Source organism: Girardinichthys multiradiatus, chromosome 19, assembly GCF_021462225.1.
Source record: "Girardinichthys multiradiatus isolate DD_20200921_A chromosome 19, DD_fGirMul_XY1, whole genome shotgun sequence".
NCBI lineage: Eukaryota > Metazoa > Chordata > Actinopteri > Cyprinodontiformes > Goodeidae > Girardinichthys > Girardinichthys multiradiatus.
The window spans coordinates 30,780,163-30,795,094 of NC_061811.1; the positions used below are offsets into that span (position 1 = coordinate 30,780,163).

A 14,932-nucleotide genomic window follows, 5' to 3' on the forward strand; every position below is an offset into this window, starting at 1 on the left:
TTTCAGATCGTGAAACAAGTATTAGTATTAAAGATAACCTGGGTAAATGCAAAAAGCAGTTATCGAACGATGGGTTAAAAAAATGGGTTAAAAAAAAACAAAACAGCCTGGCACCATGTGGAAAAGTATCCTGATAACTGGTTGTTGCCCATCTTGGTAACAACAACCATTATCAAGCTTTTTAGATGACTGATAATGAGTCAATTGGTATGCTGTGGAGGAATTTTGGCCCACTCTTCTTTGCAGAATTGTTTCAATTTGGTCATGCTTGTGGAATTTGGAGCATAAATGGTGTGTTCATGGCCACACCACAGCATATCAATCAGATATAAGTCTAGGCTTTGACTACACCCCTCCAAAACTTTCACTGGTTTTTTAAGCCATTCAGAAGTAGAATTGCTGATGTGCTTTGCATCACTGTCCTGCTGTGTAACCCAAATACAGGTCCTTCTCAAAATATTAGCATATTGTGATAAAGTTCATTATTTTCCATAATGTCATGATGAAAATTTAACATTCATATATTTTAGATTCATTGCACACTAACTGAAATATTTCAGGTCTTTTATTGTCTTAATACGGATGATTGTGGCATACAGCTCATGAAAACCCAAAATTCCTATCTCACAAAATTAGCATATTTCATCCAACCAATAAAAGAAAAGTGTTTTTAATACAAAAAACGTCAACCTTCAAATAATCATGTACAGTTATGCACTCAATACTTGGTCGGGAATCCTTTTGCAGAAATGACTGCTTCAATGCGGCGTGGCATGGAGGCAATCAGCCTATGGCACTGCTGAGGTCTTATGGAGGCCCAGGATGCTTCGATAGCGGCCTTTAGCTCATCCAGAGTGTTGGGTCTTGAGTCTCTCAACGTTCTCTTCACAATATCCCACAGATTCTCTATGGGGTTCAGGTCAGGAGAGTTGGCAGGCCAATCGAGCACAGTGATACCATGGTCAGTAAACCATTTACCAGTGGTTTTGGCACTGTGAGCAGGTGCCAGGTCGTGCTGAAAAATGAAATCTTCATCTCCATAAAGCTTTTCAGCAGATGGAAGCATGAAGTGCTCCAAAATCTCCTGATAGCTAGCTGCATTGACCCTGCCCTTGATAAAACACAGTGGACCAACACCAGCAGCTGACACGGCACCCCAGACCATCACTGACTGTGGGTACTTGACACTGGACTTCTGGCATTTTGGCATTTCCTTCTTCCCAGTCTTCCTCCAGACTCTGGCACCTTGATTTCCGAATGACATGCAGAATTTGCTTTCATCCGAAAAAAGTACTTTGGACCACTGAGCAACAGTCCAGTGCTGCTTCTCTGTAGCCCAGGTCAGGCACTTCTGCCGCTGTTTATGGTTCAAAAGTGGCTTGACCTGGGGAATGCGGCACCTGTAGCCCATTTCCTGCACACGCCTGTGCACGGTGGCTCTGGATGTTTCTACTCCAGACTCAGTCCACTGCTTCCGCAGGTCCCCCAAGGTCTGGAATCGGCCCTTCTCCACAATCTTCCTCAGGGTCCGGTCACCTCTTCTCGTTGTGCAGCGTTTTCTGCCACACTTTTTCCTTCCCACAGACTTCCCACTGAGGTGCCTTGATACAGCACTCTGGGAACAGCCTATTTGTTCAGAAATGTCTTTCTGTGTCTTACCCTCTTGCTTGAGGGTGTCAATAGTGGCCTTCTGGACAGCAGTCAGGTCGGCAGTCTTACCCATGATTGGGGTTTTGAGTGATGAACCAGGCTGGGAGTTTTAAAGGCCTCAGGAATCTTTTGCAGGTGTTTAGAGTTAACTCGTTGATTCAGATGATTAGGTTCATAGCTCGTTTAGAGACCCTTTTAATGATATGCTAATTTTGTGAGATAGGAATTTTGGGTTTTCATGAGCTGTATGCCAAAATCATCCATATTAAGACAATAAAAGACCTGAAATATTTCAGTTAGTGTGCAATGAATCTAAAATATATGAATGTTAAATTTTCATCATGACATTATGGAAAATAATGAACTTTATCACAATATGCTAATATTTTGAGAAGGACCTGTATGCTTGAGCTTAAGGCCACAAACTGATGACCGGCCATTCTTCTTCTGGACGTTCTAGTAGAGAGCAGAATTAATGGTTTCATCATTTACAGCAAGTCGCCCATGTCCCGAAGCAGCAAAGCATAATGTTCTTTTTATTAAACGCAGTTAGTTTTATGCCAGATGTAACAGGATGAACACCTTTCAATCCACCACTCTTCTCACCAGTCTTCTATCAAATGTTAGATAATGCGTTTTGCTCTTTTTGATCTTCATCTCATTGGAACTCTCCTATGGATGCCATTTTGGCTCTATCCCTTTCTGTTTGTTAAATCATGAACTCTGACCTTACCTGAGGCAAGTCAGACCTGTAGTGCTTTAAATGTTGTTTTGCACTCTTCTGTGACCTTCTAGATGAGTTATTAATGCACTACGGCCAATATTGGGGAGGTTCATCTATGTTGAGTGTTCTTACCATCTGTGGATAATGGCTCACAGTCATGATCCTGGTGTGGGGGTGTGGTTTTGTGCATGAGTGAGCTCTCTCCTGGACAGAGGATCCCTGCTTGAGGGTGTGGCTGACTTGCGACAGACGGCACACCTGTTTGCAATCTTCTTCACCTGCCTGTTAGAGATTTAAGGAGCTGTAGGACAATCATTCTTTGCATGACGATCAACCTAGTTGACAAGTTTCTCTGTGACAGCCTCTCCCAGTACTACGGTCGTCCACTGCAGTTCCTTCGACTGCGACCTCATCAGCCTGCCAGTTCTCCAGCTCTCTGTTCAGTCATCCTGAGGATCCTAACACTCACCGGCTTCATTCTCATCCCCAGGAACCCACACCCTTGTTGTCATGTCTCCTTCCTTAACCCTCCACTGGGATCTCCATTCCTCCCTCAGCGCTCTTTAAACCCCAGACCGTTAGCCATACTCTCCTAACCCTTCATGTATTCAATTCCCTCTTTTCTTCTCATCCCATCTAATTGCTCCTCACACTTCCAGATGCTGCAGAACCATGGTCTAAGAATACTTGGCCAGTTGTGCAAATTCTTTATTGTAAAACTTTTTCTGCGTCCTGCGTATGAATCTGCATGTGGCTCAGGAAATCACCACAAAACATGACACTCACAGTGGTTAATGGAATCCTAAAGCCTCAAAAATGGCTTTCTAACCCTTTCTAGACTGATAGATGTCAGGGACTTTGTTTCTTATCTGTTTCAGAATTGATTTCTATCAGAACATGATGCTTTGCCATTTTTTAGCTTATTTCATGTTGTCACACAGGTTCTATTTGATCTCTCAATTCTACAGGTCAAGCAGTAATAAGGGTTGGGTAAGCTGTAGCACACAAAAAAGTCCACTTTTGAATTGGTCAAATTAAGGTCTAGGGGTCTCCTAGTCAAAGTCCGGACTTAAATCTGAGATGCTGACAGGCTGTTCATGCTTGAAAACCCTCAAGTGTGGCTGAATGAAAGCAATTCTGCAGAGTCAGACAACATTTCTCCACAGTGATGATGAAAAAAAACTAATTTCTACTTGTTGCAAAAGTCTGCTGGCAGTATTTTTTCTGTAGGACAACCAATTATTAGGTTTAAAGGCCAATGACTGTTTTTTTATTAAGCTACGTTGGTTTGGTTATATTTTTCCCTTAATGAGATCAGGATTTGAAAACTTTTTTAATTAAAATATTATCTGATATTAAAATTTGTATGATGATCTGAAACATTTTTGTGAGAAAACCAAAAATCCCTCTAAGGGAGCCAATACTTTTTCATTGTACAAGTTAAATTGCAGTAAAAGCTGACGTCACAGAGATTTTCTTTCTTTTCTACCAGTGTGCAGAATTAAACTGCCAAAAGTTTAAAAGGGAAACTGTAGAAATTCTGAACTAAGAATCATCATCAGATCTTCATCAAATTATGACTTTACATTTGTGAAATGATCATTTCCTGGTACTCAGTCTGAAGCATATTTATTTTCCTTCCTACGAACTCATGTCAGATTGATCTGGATAAAACCAAGAGCGGCGATTCTAAGTTTCCAGACGATGGAGGGCATGATGATGACTCCTTTGTGAGTACAATCTCATCCTTCCCCAGACCTCCATCATGCCTTCACCTTCAGCTCATAAACTACACATCTGGTCAATTTTATATTTTTCTAATCTCCATCAGGAGCTACCAGAGGCCGTGACTCCCACCACAGAGCTGGAGATGGACAACATGGACACGTTTCTAGAGAGACTGCCTCCAACTGGCAAAATGACCAAGACAGAATCCCTTATTATTTCATCCAACAGGTATATTTTCACCACCACTTTCCTAAAGGAACAGATAAACCGCACTTTAAACCACAGAAATGTGTCTTTATGGGACAAATACTCAGTATCTTTATAAAAAAAAAGTTTGAAAAAACAATTAAATTACTGTCCTTTTGATTTTCAGGCAGGAAACGAAGCTGGCAGGGCGGAGAGGTCGGAGCACATCCCTTAAGGAGCGCCAGCCCAGTAGGCCCCAGAACGAGAGGGCCAACAGCCTGGACAACGAGCGGTCTCTGGACACACGGTGCCACCTACAGGTAGAAAAACGCAGCTGCAGCTGGGCAAGAAGCCAAAGATACCCCATCATCCTCAGCTTTTCCTGCTGTTCATAGTGGATTTCATGACTACTCTTCTTGTACATTTACTTTTATGCTTTAGTGCAAAACAGAAGCCATTCACATAGTTTTGCACATTTTATATTTTAAATAAAAATATAAAATAAATTTAAAAAAGTGGATCCTGGGTGCAGATGATCAATAAAAAGGAAAAGCAACCAATGCCTGATGTTACTTTTTGTTGTTGTGTTTGTCCAGATCCCAAGAAAAACAGTTTATGACCAACTAAACCACATTCTGGTGTCTGATAACCACCTTCCTGACAGTATCATCCTCATCAACACATCAGAATGGCAAGGTCAGGTAAGATATTCTGAAAACAAACATTAAAATGGATGGAAAACTGAATGGTTCCTGCTTAACATGGAGCCATAATAGACTAACTTTAACTTGACTAAAATTGAATTGTCAAACTTGAAGTGGAAAGTTGTTGATCCAAATTTTAAGAAGTTGTTTTTATTACAGTTTTTTTACTTTGTACATTTAAAATGTTGCTAAGTGTTGCTACACATTTATAAAGACATTGAATAAAATCTTGTTTAATTATATCTGTGTTAAAATTAATTTCGTTTTTTTTTTTTACTTGCTTCTCTTGTTCCTCCTCTCTTAGTATCTGTCAGATTTGCTGCAAAACCACCATCTGCCGGTGGTCTGCACATGCACCACAGCCGACATCCAAGCTGCTTTCAACACCATTGTTTCTCGCATCCAAAGATTGTAAGTGTGACCCTCGTATTTCACCTGTTAGAAATCCCATCAAATAAAAGACAAAAGTACGCGGCTTTGCAAAGTCAACACTGCATTACTTTCTTTGCTCCTATAGCTGCAACTGTAACTCCCAGACACCCATTCCCATAAAGATTGCAGTAGCTGGAGCACAACACTACCTCAGTGCGGTTCTGAGGCTTTTTGTGGACCACCTCTCCCACAAGACCCCGGATTGGCTCGGCTACATGAGGTTCCTCATCATCCCTTTAGGTTAGAGACCGTCCTGTTTAATTTGCCTGTGCATTTAAAGCCACAGATTTGAAAAGTCTCTGCTGTCCTCAGGTGCACATCCGGTCTCCAAATACCTCGGCACGATTGATTATCGCTACAACAGTTTGTTCCAAGATGCTGCCTGGAGGGATCTGTTTCACAGGCCAGAGGCTCCTGTAATTGGTGGGCTGTTGCCTAAAACAACACTACACACGTTATTTTTTCATTTTCTTACAAACGCGAAGGATGTCATATTAAGTCATATTAGATTATACATTGAACATTCCACGCCTCTTAAACGTGTTCCACATATCACAGTTTAACCACAAATTTTGATGTATTTTATTTGGATTTTATGCAACCAAAGAAATCCACAAAATAAGCTCATAAATGTTACATTCTAAGGAAAATATGTAATTTCATTTGCAAATTAAAATCTGAAAAGTGTGTTGTGGATTTATATTCTGTATTCTGATATCCCTAAAAAACATAGCACAACGAAATTCCTTCAAAAGTCCCCTGATTTATAAAAAGACTGCATGGTAACTTCAGAGTAGCTGCAGAGATCCACAGCTCAGGTGAGAGATTGGTCACACACTTCACAAATCTAGCCTAATGGAAAACTGGCAAGAAGAAAGTCATTATTGAACAAAAGTGATAAGCAGTCCTGTTTCCCCTTGAAGGGGACACAGCATAAATGTGGTCTGGTCAGGTGGAGCCCTTTCTGAGCTGTTTGGCCTGCATGCGAAACATTATATGTGAAGGAAACACTGCACATCACCCTAAGCATCCGCACGAAGAAACAAGGTTGTGGCAGCATCATGCTGTTGGGATGCTTTTCTTCAACAGGGATTAAGACGTTGGTTAGAGTTGATGCGATAATGGATGGAGCTACATACAAGGCAATTCTGGGAGAAAACATGATAGAGGTTGTGAAAGAATTAAGACTTGGGCCCTAAAACATGCAGCCGGAGTTCCAGTTAGGCTCAAATTTATTTACACCACTGGTAGATTTAGGTCTTAAATGATGATCTTTTAATTTTACCTATATGATTGAAGTAATATTAACGTTTTGAAGCAACCCAGCCAGAGTCCTGACTATAATCTGATGATGGGTGATGGCAAGGGGATCTTCCAACCTTTGACTTGGAGCTCATTACCAAAGTTGTCAAAATTCCGGTGTAAAGTAATTGTAGGGAGGTTTTGAATGCTTTGACGCCAATAAATATTGCTCCAATGCTTATTGATCCCTCGGCCAGGGATGTATTCAACTCCCACCTCCGGGAGAGCTTCGACCAGATCCCGGGGGATGTTGGAGACATAGAGTCCGAGTGGACCATGTTCTTCGCATCTATTGTCGATGCTGCTGCCCGTAGCTGTGGCCGTAAGGTCTGCGGTGCCTGTCGCGGCGGCAATCCCAGAACCCGGTGGTGGACACCGGCAGTAAGGGATGCTGTTAAGCTGAAGAAGGAGTCCTATCGGCTGTGGTTGGCTTGTGGGACTCCTGAGGCGTCTGACGGGTACCGTGAGGCCAAGCGTGCTGCGGCCCGTGCTGTGGCAGAGGCAAAAACACGGGCCTGGGAGGAGTTCGGTGAGGCCATGGAGAAGGACTACCGGTTGGCCTCGAAGCGATTCTGGCAAACCGTCCGTCGCCTCAGGAGGGGGAAGCAGTGCTTCGCCAACACTGTTTACAGTGGGGGCGGGAGACTGCTGACCTCGACTGAGGACATTATCGGGCGGTGGAAGGAGTACTTCGAGGATCTCCTCAATCCTGCCATCACGCATTCCCTGGTGGAAACAGAGGCTGGGGACATGGGGTCGGACTCTTTCATCACCCAGGCTGAAGTCACCGAGGTGGTTAAAAAGTTGTCATGGTTGACATGCCTCTTCAACATTGCGTGGCGGTCGGGGACAGTGCCTCTGGACTGGCAGACTGGGGTGGTGGTCCCCCTTCATAAGAAGTGTGACCGGAGGGTGTGTTCCAACTACAGGGGATCACACTCCTCAGCCTCCCTGGTAAGGCCTACGCCAGGGTATTGGAGAGGAGAGTCCGACCGATAGTCAAACCTCGGCTTCAAGAGGAACAGTGTGGTTTTCGTCCCGGCCGTGGAACACTGGACCAGCTCTATACCCTCTACAGGGTGCTCGAGGGTTCATGGGAGTTTGCCCAACCGGTTCACATGTGTTTTGTGGACCTGGAGAAGGCATTCGACTGTGTGCCTCGTGATGCCCTGTGGGGGGTGCTCCAGGAGTATGGAATCGGGGGCCCTTTACTAGGGGCCATCCGGTCCCTGTACGAGCGGAGCAGGAGTTTGGTCCGCATTGCCGGCACTAAGTCGGACCTGTTCCCGGTGCATGTTGGACACCGGCAGGGCTGCCCTTTGTCACCGGTCCTGTTCATAACTTTTATGGACAGGATTTCTAGACGCAGCCAAGGGCCGGAGGGGGTCTGGTTTGGGGACCAGTGGATTTTGTCTCTTCTTTTTGCAGATGACGTGGTCCTGCTGGCCCCCTCTAGCCAAGACCTACAGCATGCGCTGTGGCGGTTCGCAGCCGAGTGTGAAGCGGCTGGGATGAAGATCAGCTCCTCCAAGTCAGAGGCCATGGTTCTCGACCGGAAAAGGGTGGCTTGTCCACTTCAGGTTGGAGGGGAGTTCCTGCCTCAAGTGGAGGAGTTTAAGTATCTCGGGGTCTTGTTCACGAGTGAGGGAAGAATGGAGCGGGAGATCGACAGACGGATCGGTGTGGCTGCCACAGTAATGGGGGCGCTGTGCTGGTCCATTGTGGTGAAGAGAGAGCTGAGCCGAAAAGCAAAGCTCTCAATTTACCGGTCGGTCTACGTTCCTACCTTCACCTATGGCCATGAACTTTGGGTCATGACCGAAAGAACGAGATCCCGGATACAAGCAGCTGAAATGAGCTTCCTCCGTAGGGTGGCCGGGCACTCCCTTAGAGATAGGGTGAGGAGCTCGGCCATCCGGGAGGGGCTCGGAGTAGAGCTGCTGCTCCTCCACGTTGAGAGGAGCCAGTTGAGGTGGCTCGGGCATCTATACCGGATGCCTCCTGGACGCCTTCCTAGGGAGGTGTTCCAGGCACGTCCCACCAGGAGGAGGCCCAGGGGACGGCCCAGGACACGCTGGAGGGACTATGTCTCTCGGCTGGCCTGGGAACGCCTTGGGCTCCCCCTGGAGGAACTGGAGGAGGTGTCTGGAGAGAGGGACGTTTCGGCGTCTCTGTTGAGTCTGCTGCCCCCGTGACCCGGTCCCGGATAAAGCGGAGGATGACGAGTATGATTACGAGAATTGATTTATTTGTAAAGCATTTTTGTACAGTTTTAATTTAGACGACGAGTACGAGTACGAGTACGAGCTTATTGAAAATGGCGTAAATAGTTTTTGACATGCCATTTTCAAAGAAAATGTAAACACGACTTTTATATTGTTTTATTATCTTTTGAGAGATGCCTGCCTCATTTCCTTTCAGAAATAAAGTTCTTAGTTGAATGACAACAGTTTTAAATCTGAATCTGAAGAATTGGGGGCTTAACTGTAAAATGCAAAGGTTTTTCACCAAAGCATATTCATGTATTAGAATGGCCCAGTCAAAGTCCAGACCTAAATCCAATTGAGAACCTTGGCAGAATTGATGTGGACAGACGCTTTCCATCCAGTCTGACTGAGCTTGAGTAATTTTGCAAACAAAAATGAGCAGTAATGTCAGTGTTTAAATGTGCAAAGCTGTTAGAGACAAAGCCCAAAGCCTTGCAGCTGTAACTGTAGCAAAAGATGATTCTGCAAAGTCTTAAATTAAAAAGCAGATTCTTTGTGTTGGTCTGTCACTTAAAATTCCAAATAAAATAGATTAAAGTCTGTGGTCACATGACAAAATGAAAATGTTCAAAGAGTATGAATACCTCTGCATTTTTTTTTGTTGCGTTCAGATAATGGGTACTAATCACTATCTCCTGTGCAGCTCAGGAGAGCCCTGATGTGGTGTCAAGGGTCACGCAGTACATGGAGGGAGCTAATGGAGCTCACCAGCTCCCCATCGCGGAGGCCATGCTCACTTACAAGCAAATGAGGTATGAGTTTTTATTTCTCAGTATTTCAGCCTCATTTCCTTTGACAGGCCACTTCTACTCATTATCTGTAATTGCACAGACAACTGAAATATTTCTTTTGGAGTTAAGAAAGTAGTTTAAAAAGCCAACTAATGTTGAAGCTTTTCCTCTAACAAATGGTTCTAATATAGAACTCATTCTGTTTTCTAAAGGGGGAATTAAATGGACAAAAACATGAACAGAAAGGGTTAATCATTTAAAATATATATTTTTGTAAATCTACACAACTAGTCCAAAGTTTGGACACACTTTCTCATTTGAAAAAGTGTGTCCAAAGTTTTGAATGCCTGTGTAACTACAGGATGAACAGGGAAAGACATACATTATACTAATAATATATGTATTTTATGAAAGACATAAGTTCATCTCTAAAACTTATACAAACATTGATTATCACATACGTTTGCTGTGATTTGTTTTACGAGGGCAGGAAAAAACCTTCTTGTAGATAAAACCTAGTGCCCCTGTGAAAAAATAATTATTTGATTTTACCAAAATGTAAATACTCTTTACAAAGAACAAAACAACTGCTTTCCATTCAAACCACCTTTTGGAAACAAAATGAGGTAAATGTATCACTACTGGTATGCTGACAGTCCTTTGCTAAATTGTTGATACACCTTGAACCTTTTCACATTTTGTCAGCTTACAACCACACAATTTAGTACCTTTTATTGGGATTTTACGTGCTAGACCAAAGCTAACCATGCATAATTGTAAAACAGAAGTAAATGCGTCAAAAATAAAAATCTGAAAAGTGTGGCTTGCATTTGTATTCATTCCTCCTTGAGTCAATACTTTGGAGAACCACAGTTTCTGCAATTACAGGTACAGATTTTGTGGCACTTTCTTTGAAAAATAGCTACAGCTCAGTGAGTTTATATGGAAATCATCTTTGATTATCAATTTCCAAGTCCTGCCACAGATTCTTAATTAGATTTAGGTCTGGACTTTGACTGGGCCATTATAACAATAATATGTAGTTCCATTGTAGTTCTGAGTGTGTATTTAGAGTCAAGGTCTGACTTAAAGATGTATCTCCTCTGCAGTATTTGCAGTCTCTATTTTTTAAAGAATTTTGGAAACCATGTATGCTTTAACTTCCATTTTTGACAACTTTATTCTGGTTTAACACAAAAAGTCAATAAATGTACATTAAAGATGTGTGGTTGAAACATGAAAAATGCAAGAAGCCTTAAGGGGTATCAATAGTTTTCCAAGATACTGTATGTAAGCGGTATTCTGTCTGAGCATCTCTGTCTTATCCATTAACGTGTGCGTGTGAATAACATCTGTTTTGCTGTATGTTTTCTTTTTTTTTTTTAAGGAAAAAGAGCTTTCATTTTGATTTTGCCGTAAGGTATTGTGGTCAATTTAGTTTGTTTCTTGCATAGACTGATGATTCATGTGCTTTCTGTGTGCCAGTGTCATTTCCCTCTGACTCATGTATGCCTGTGTTGGAGCCTGCCATCTTACCAGCTACCTGCAAAGTGCTTTATTCTACAACAGGTTGAAGTTTGATTCAAAAGTAACTGAGATGGGGTAATTAAACCACAACACAGCTATGTAAGGAGTGTTTTGATTTTGTTGCACTGCAAAAGCTGCTGGTAAAAACAACCTAGTTTAAAGTTATATTGCTAACTGTCCTATGACAAATATAAACAGATCCAGGCCTGAGTTTTTTTAACATAATTGTTGTGTTTGATTCCGTATTCTACATTTTGTTTTTGGTGAAAAGCCTAACTCTTAATTTTTTGATTAAACAAGCTCATTCCAGATCGCAAGGCTTTCTAGGCCTGATCCTATGATCCGTGCAGGGAGTTCCGAGTTTGCCTCAGGTCTCCTCTCAGGTAGATGTGCCTGGAAGACCTTCAAATGGAGATGGCAAAACTCTTCAGCCAGTCTCATTTGTTCAAGCCCAGTCACCCTACAGAGCAAAGTCAGAACTTTTATTATATTCCTTAATGTGGGATGTTTTAATACCCTTTGATTAAACAGCCTTTAACAATTTGGGAAAGCCCAAATGGTGGTGTCAGTGTTTTGTTACCTTTTGTTAGGTTCATTCACAACGTTGGAGTTAATGTGGGGGATTTCTGAGGATCTATTTTAAATTAACACATCATCAGCTCCAGAAAAGACCTTGTAAAAATGCTGGTAAAAGTGAAATGAGTCCTGGAGTGAAAGGCCACTCAGAGAGGAAGAAGCCATTGCTCTAAAACCAACACGAGAGAGCCAGATTACAGTTTGCAAATGCACTCTGGTACCCCTTTTCCACCAACGCAGTTCAGAGCCCGTTCTGGTTCCTGAACGTGATTTCGAACCAGTGACGCGTGTTTCCACCATTGAAGAGGTTCCAAAGTGCAAACTCTGGTTCCACTAAGCCACCACAGAATACTTGGTTCTTCTGCACGAACCGTGATGTCACCTGAAGGCGGGTCGAAGCTGCAGACAATAGAAGCAACAAGTATGGCGGTTATGACCGTATTAACATCGTTTATGTTTGCAAAAACACACTAATCATGTGAGTATAACTACTCGTTTCTGTTTCACTCGTGGGAGCTGAACATTTACTATGGAAAACATGGTACAAATATGTTTTCCATATTGACAGTGACCCTAAGCATACCACCTTACTAGTTACAGAGTCAGCTTAAAGACAGTAAAGTCTGTGCTTTGTAGTATCCCTAACAGAGCCCTCATAGACAAATTGTTGGCAGAGCTGAAAAGCTGTACATGAAGTAGGTGACCCACCAACCTGACTGAGTTACACTAGTTCTGTATGGAGGAATGGGCCAAAACTCCAGCAAATTATTGTGAGATTCTTGCAGAAGGAAATTAATAAAAATGTAACTTTCATTATTCGTTATTATTTTAGTAATCCTAAGTGGCCTAAAAAACAAATGTGTAATCTGGTTTAATGTATCATTTTATACAGTGCATGTAAATATCTGGTTTCAACTGTAGTTGGCTTTAAAGGAGCCTCATGACAAAGTATCAGTTTACTAGTACTTTAATGTTTGCCTTACAGCATATCTCACAAATAATAGAGAGGTGCTGTGAGAGATACCAAAAACAAGAGAATACATATACTTATAAATAAGAAACCTCAGTTTTGAGAAATAAGGAAACTTGTTGCTGATAAGGTGGCAGGAGACCAAAACTGTGTTCCCTTTCATTCCTCCATGCAACTCTTTCTTCATGGCTCTGTTCTTTTTATAAGGTCAATGCATCATATTCACCAGGTTATGAAACAGGTAACCCCTAACCCTGATCGGGATTCATACTGAACTAATAAATCTATCATAAATAAACAAGATAAAGTAAGGTTTTTAAACTTTTGATCATACAGAAGAAACTTTGTAGGTTTTCAGTTATAAAAAACTACAAAGAAATAAATCAAATACCTTCTCATTTCTTGTTTGATTCCTCTTACTAAAAAAATCTACTATTGACCAAGATGCATGGACCTTCTGGGCAATCATGTCTGTCTGTTATTTGTCCAGTTAAATGTAGGCAAATATGCATATCTTCAGTAAAAGTTATTATGTGATGATGCTTTATTCGGTCATCTAATTACAGGCCTCAACCACTGAGATTAACATGTTTAGGCAGCATGTTTAGCAAAGCAGTCAAATATACAACACTTGTTTTTTGCTTTTTTCTTAATTTATACTCTGATATCTATGCAGTGCTAAGGAGCAGCTTTTTAATCTCATTGTACATTTATATAATGACAGTAAAGGTATTATATTCTAAACCATTAGCCCATCTGGTGAGATGTTATTTTTCTGACTATAATATAATGCTGCCATATTTTTCAAAAAAACCTACATAAGGCAGCAGCATAATAATGCTCCTGTCAGCTTTTTGGTTTGATGTGACTGGCGAGATAATCAGTGACCCCCATCTATTCACCACTTGAAACATTTTTGGAGGCTCTTCTATGTCAAACTAGGGTGTCCTGTTTTATGTGAAATAGTGATCAAAGTTTTGTAGCAAATTTCTTTTTTGGGTTTTCCAGGTTTTTTTGTGTTCAAGAATTATTATATAAGAAGACATGACAGCATTCAACATTCGATTATTTCTGTTAGGGGCCTGAGGTGACATCACATCGCTGTGTGAGGGAGCAGTTGCCATAAAACATTAGCAGTTAGCGCAGGTAGCATTACTAAAACGGCATTCTCCATCAGAATGTAGACTCTCACCTTAACTCTGGTTGAGATGTCCAAAAACCAGCCAACATCCACCAAATCAGCATACTTTCATAACAGACTGAAAGCTCGAAATGATAAAACAGAGCATGTTTGCTATGAGAACTTCAGTCTTCCTGTTATCTGCCTAAAGTCTTACTCTCTAACAACCTGAATGAACCAGAGACATATTATAGTAAATGTAGTATTACATTAAATAGCTTCTTACATCTCTGTGCTTTTCTTGTCATTTTTAAGCACCTCATTTGTACTAAAAACTAAGTTTTGTGTACTAAGTTTGTGTCTTCTTCACTCAGCCACACCGTCCACATCGAAGAGTGTGATTGTCAGTGCAGCATAGAACTGGTCAAGCTGATAGGTGTCTGATTCTGGTTACCAGTTGATTTCTGGGTAGACCTCTATGAAAAATTTTACAATTTGAGGTTAATAAAAGCTTTTGTACCAGAGCTAAAGGTGGTTTCCTTACCGATGATTACACAAAGGTGTGCTAGTGGGGAGATGAATTTTGCATGTCTATACACTGAGATCGGCATCAGCTAAAGGAGCCTCTGCAAACTGAATACATTGTAGAGACTCACTCTTTTACGTTTTACTTTCTTTAAGTAAATTATTTGAAAGTTCTTACCTCATTTAAGAGAAATACCTTGGGAAAACAGCCACATTTGTTCAATTATAAAAATGTACCAATGAGAATACAAGTAAAACTTTAGAAATATTATAAAATCTGAACATATTTGATAATCCGCCTGCATGAGTAACTTTAAACCATTAACATCAAACATATAAGAAGTTGTTCACTCATCATTACAAAACCACACAGGTTGAAATGGGAATTCATCTCTCATATCAGGCAGACATCTGGCTTTTGTTTCTCTGGCTGCGTTGAAACTGATTACCACAGAAATGTGTTGGAAAAACCCGCTTTTACCATCTTTAG

At 41.6% G+C, this 14,932-nt stretch overlaps 1 protein-coding gene across 1 annotated transcript in view; it reads left to right on the top strand.

Moving 5' to 3' along the window:
• The window catches only part of pacs2 (phosphofurin acidic cluster sorting protein 2), an 83,165-nt gene that overhangs the window by 57,769 nt on the left and 10,464 nt on the right, over window positions 1-14,932 (top strand). Inside the window, exons 11-19 of the mRNA XM_047345208.1 lie at window positions 4,033-4,104; window positions 4,206-4,330; window positions 4,476-4,608; window positions 4,885-4,989; window positions 5,297-5,403; window positions 5,510-5,664; window positions 5,737-5,847; window positions 9,637-9,745; window positions 11,112-11,144. Of these exons, the coding sequence (XP_047201164.1) occupies window positions 4,033-4,104; window positions 4,206-4,330; window positions 4,476-4,608; window positions 4,885-4,989; window positions 5,297-5,403; window positions 5,510-5,664; window positions 5,737-5,847; window positions 9,637-9,745; window positions 11,112-11,144 (950 nt within the window). The remainder of the gene's footprint in view (window positions 1-4,032; window positions 4,105-4,205; window positions 4,331-4,475; window positions 4,609-4,884; window positions 4,990-5,296; window positions 5,404-5,509; window positions 5,665-5,736; window positions 5,848-9,636; window positions 9,746-11,111; window positions 11,145-14,932) is intronic.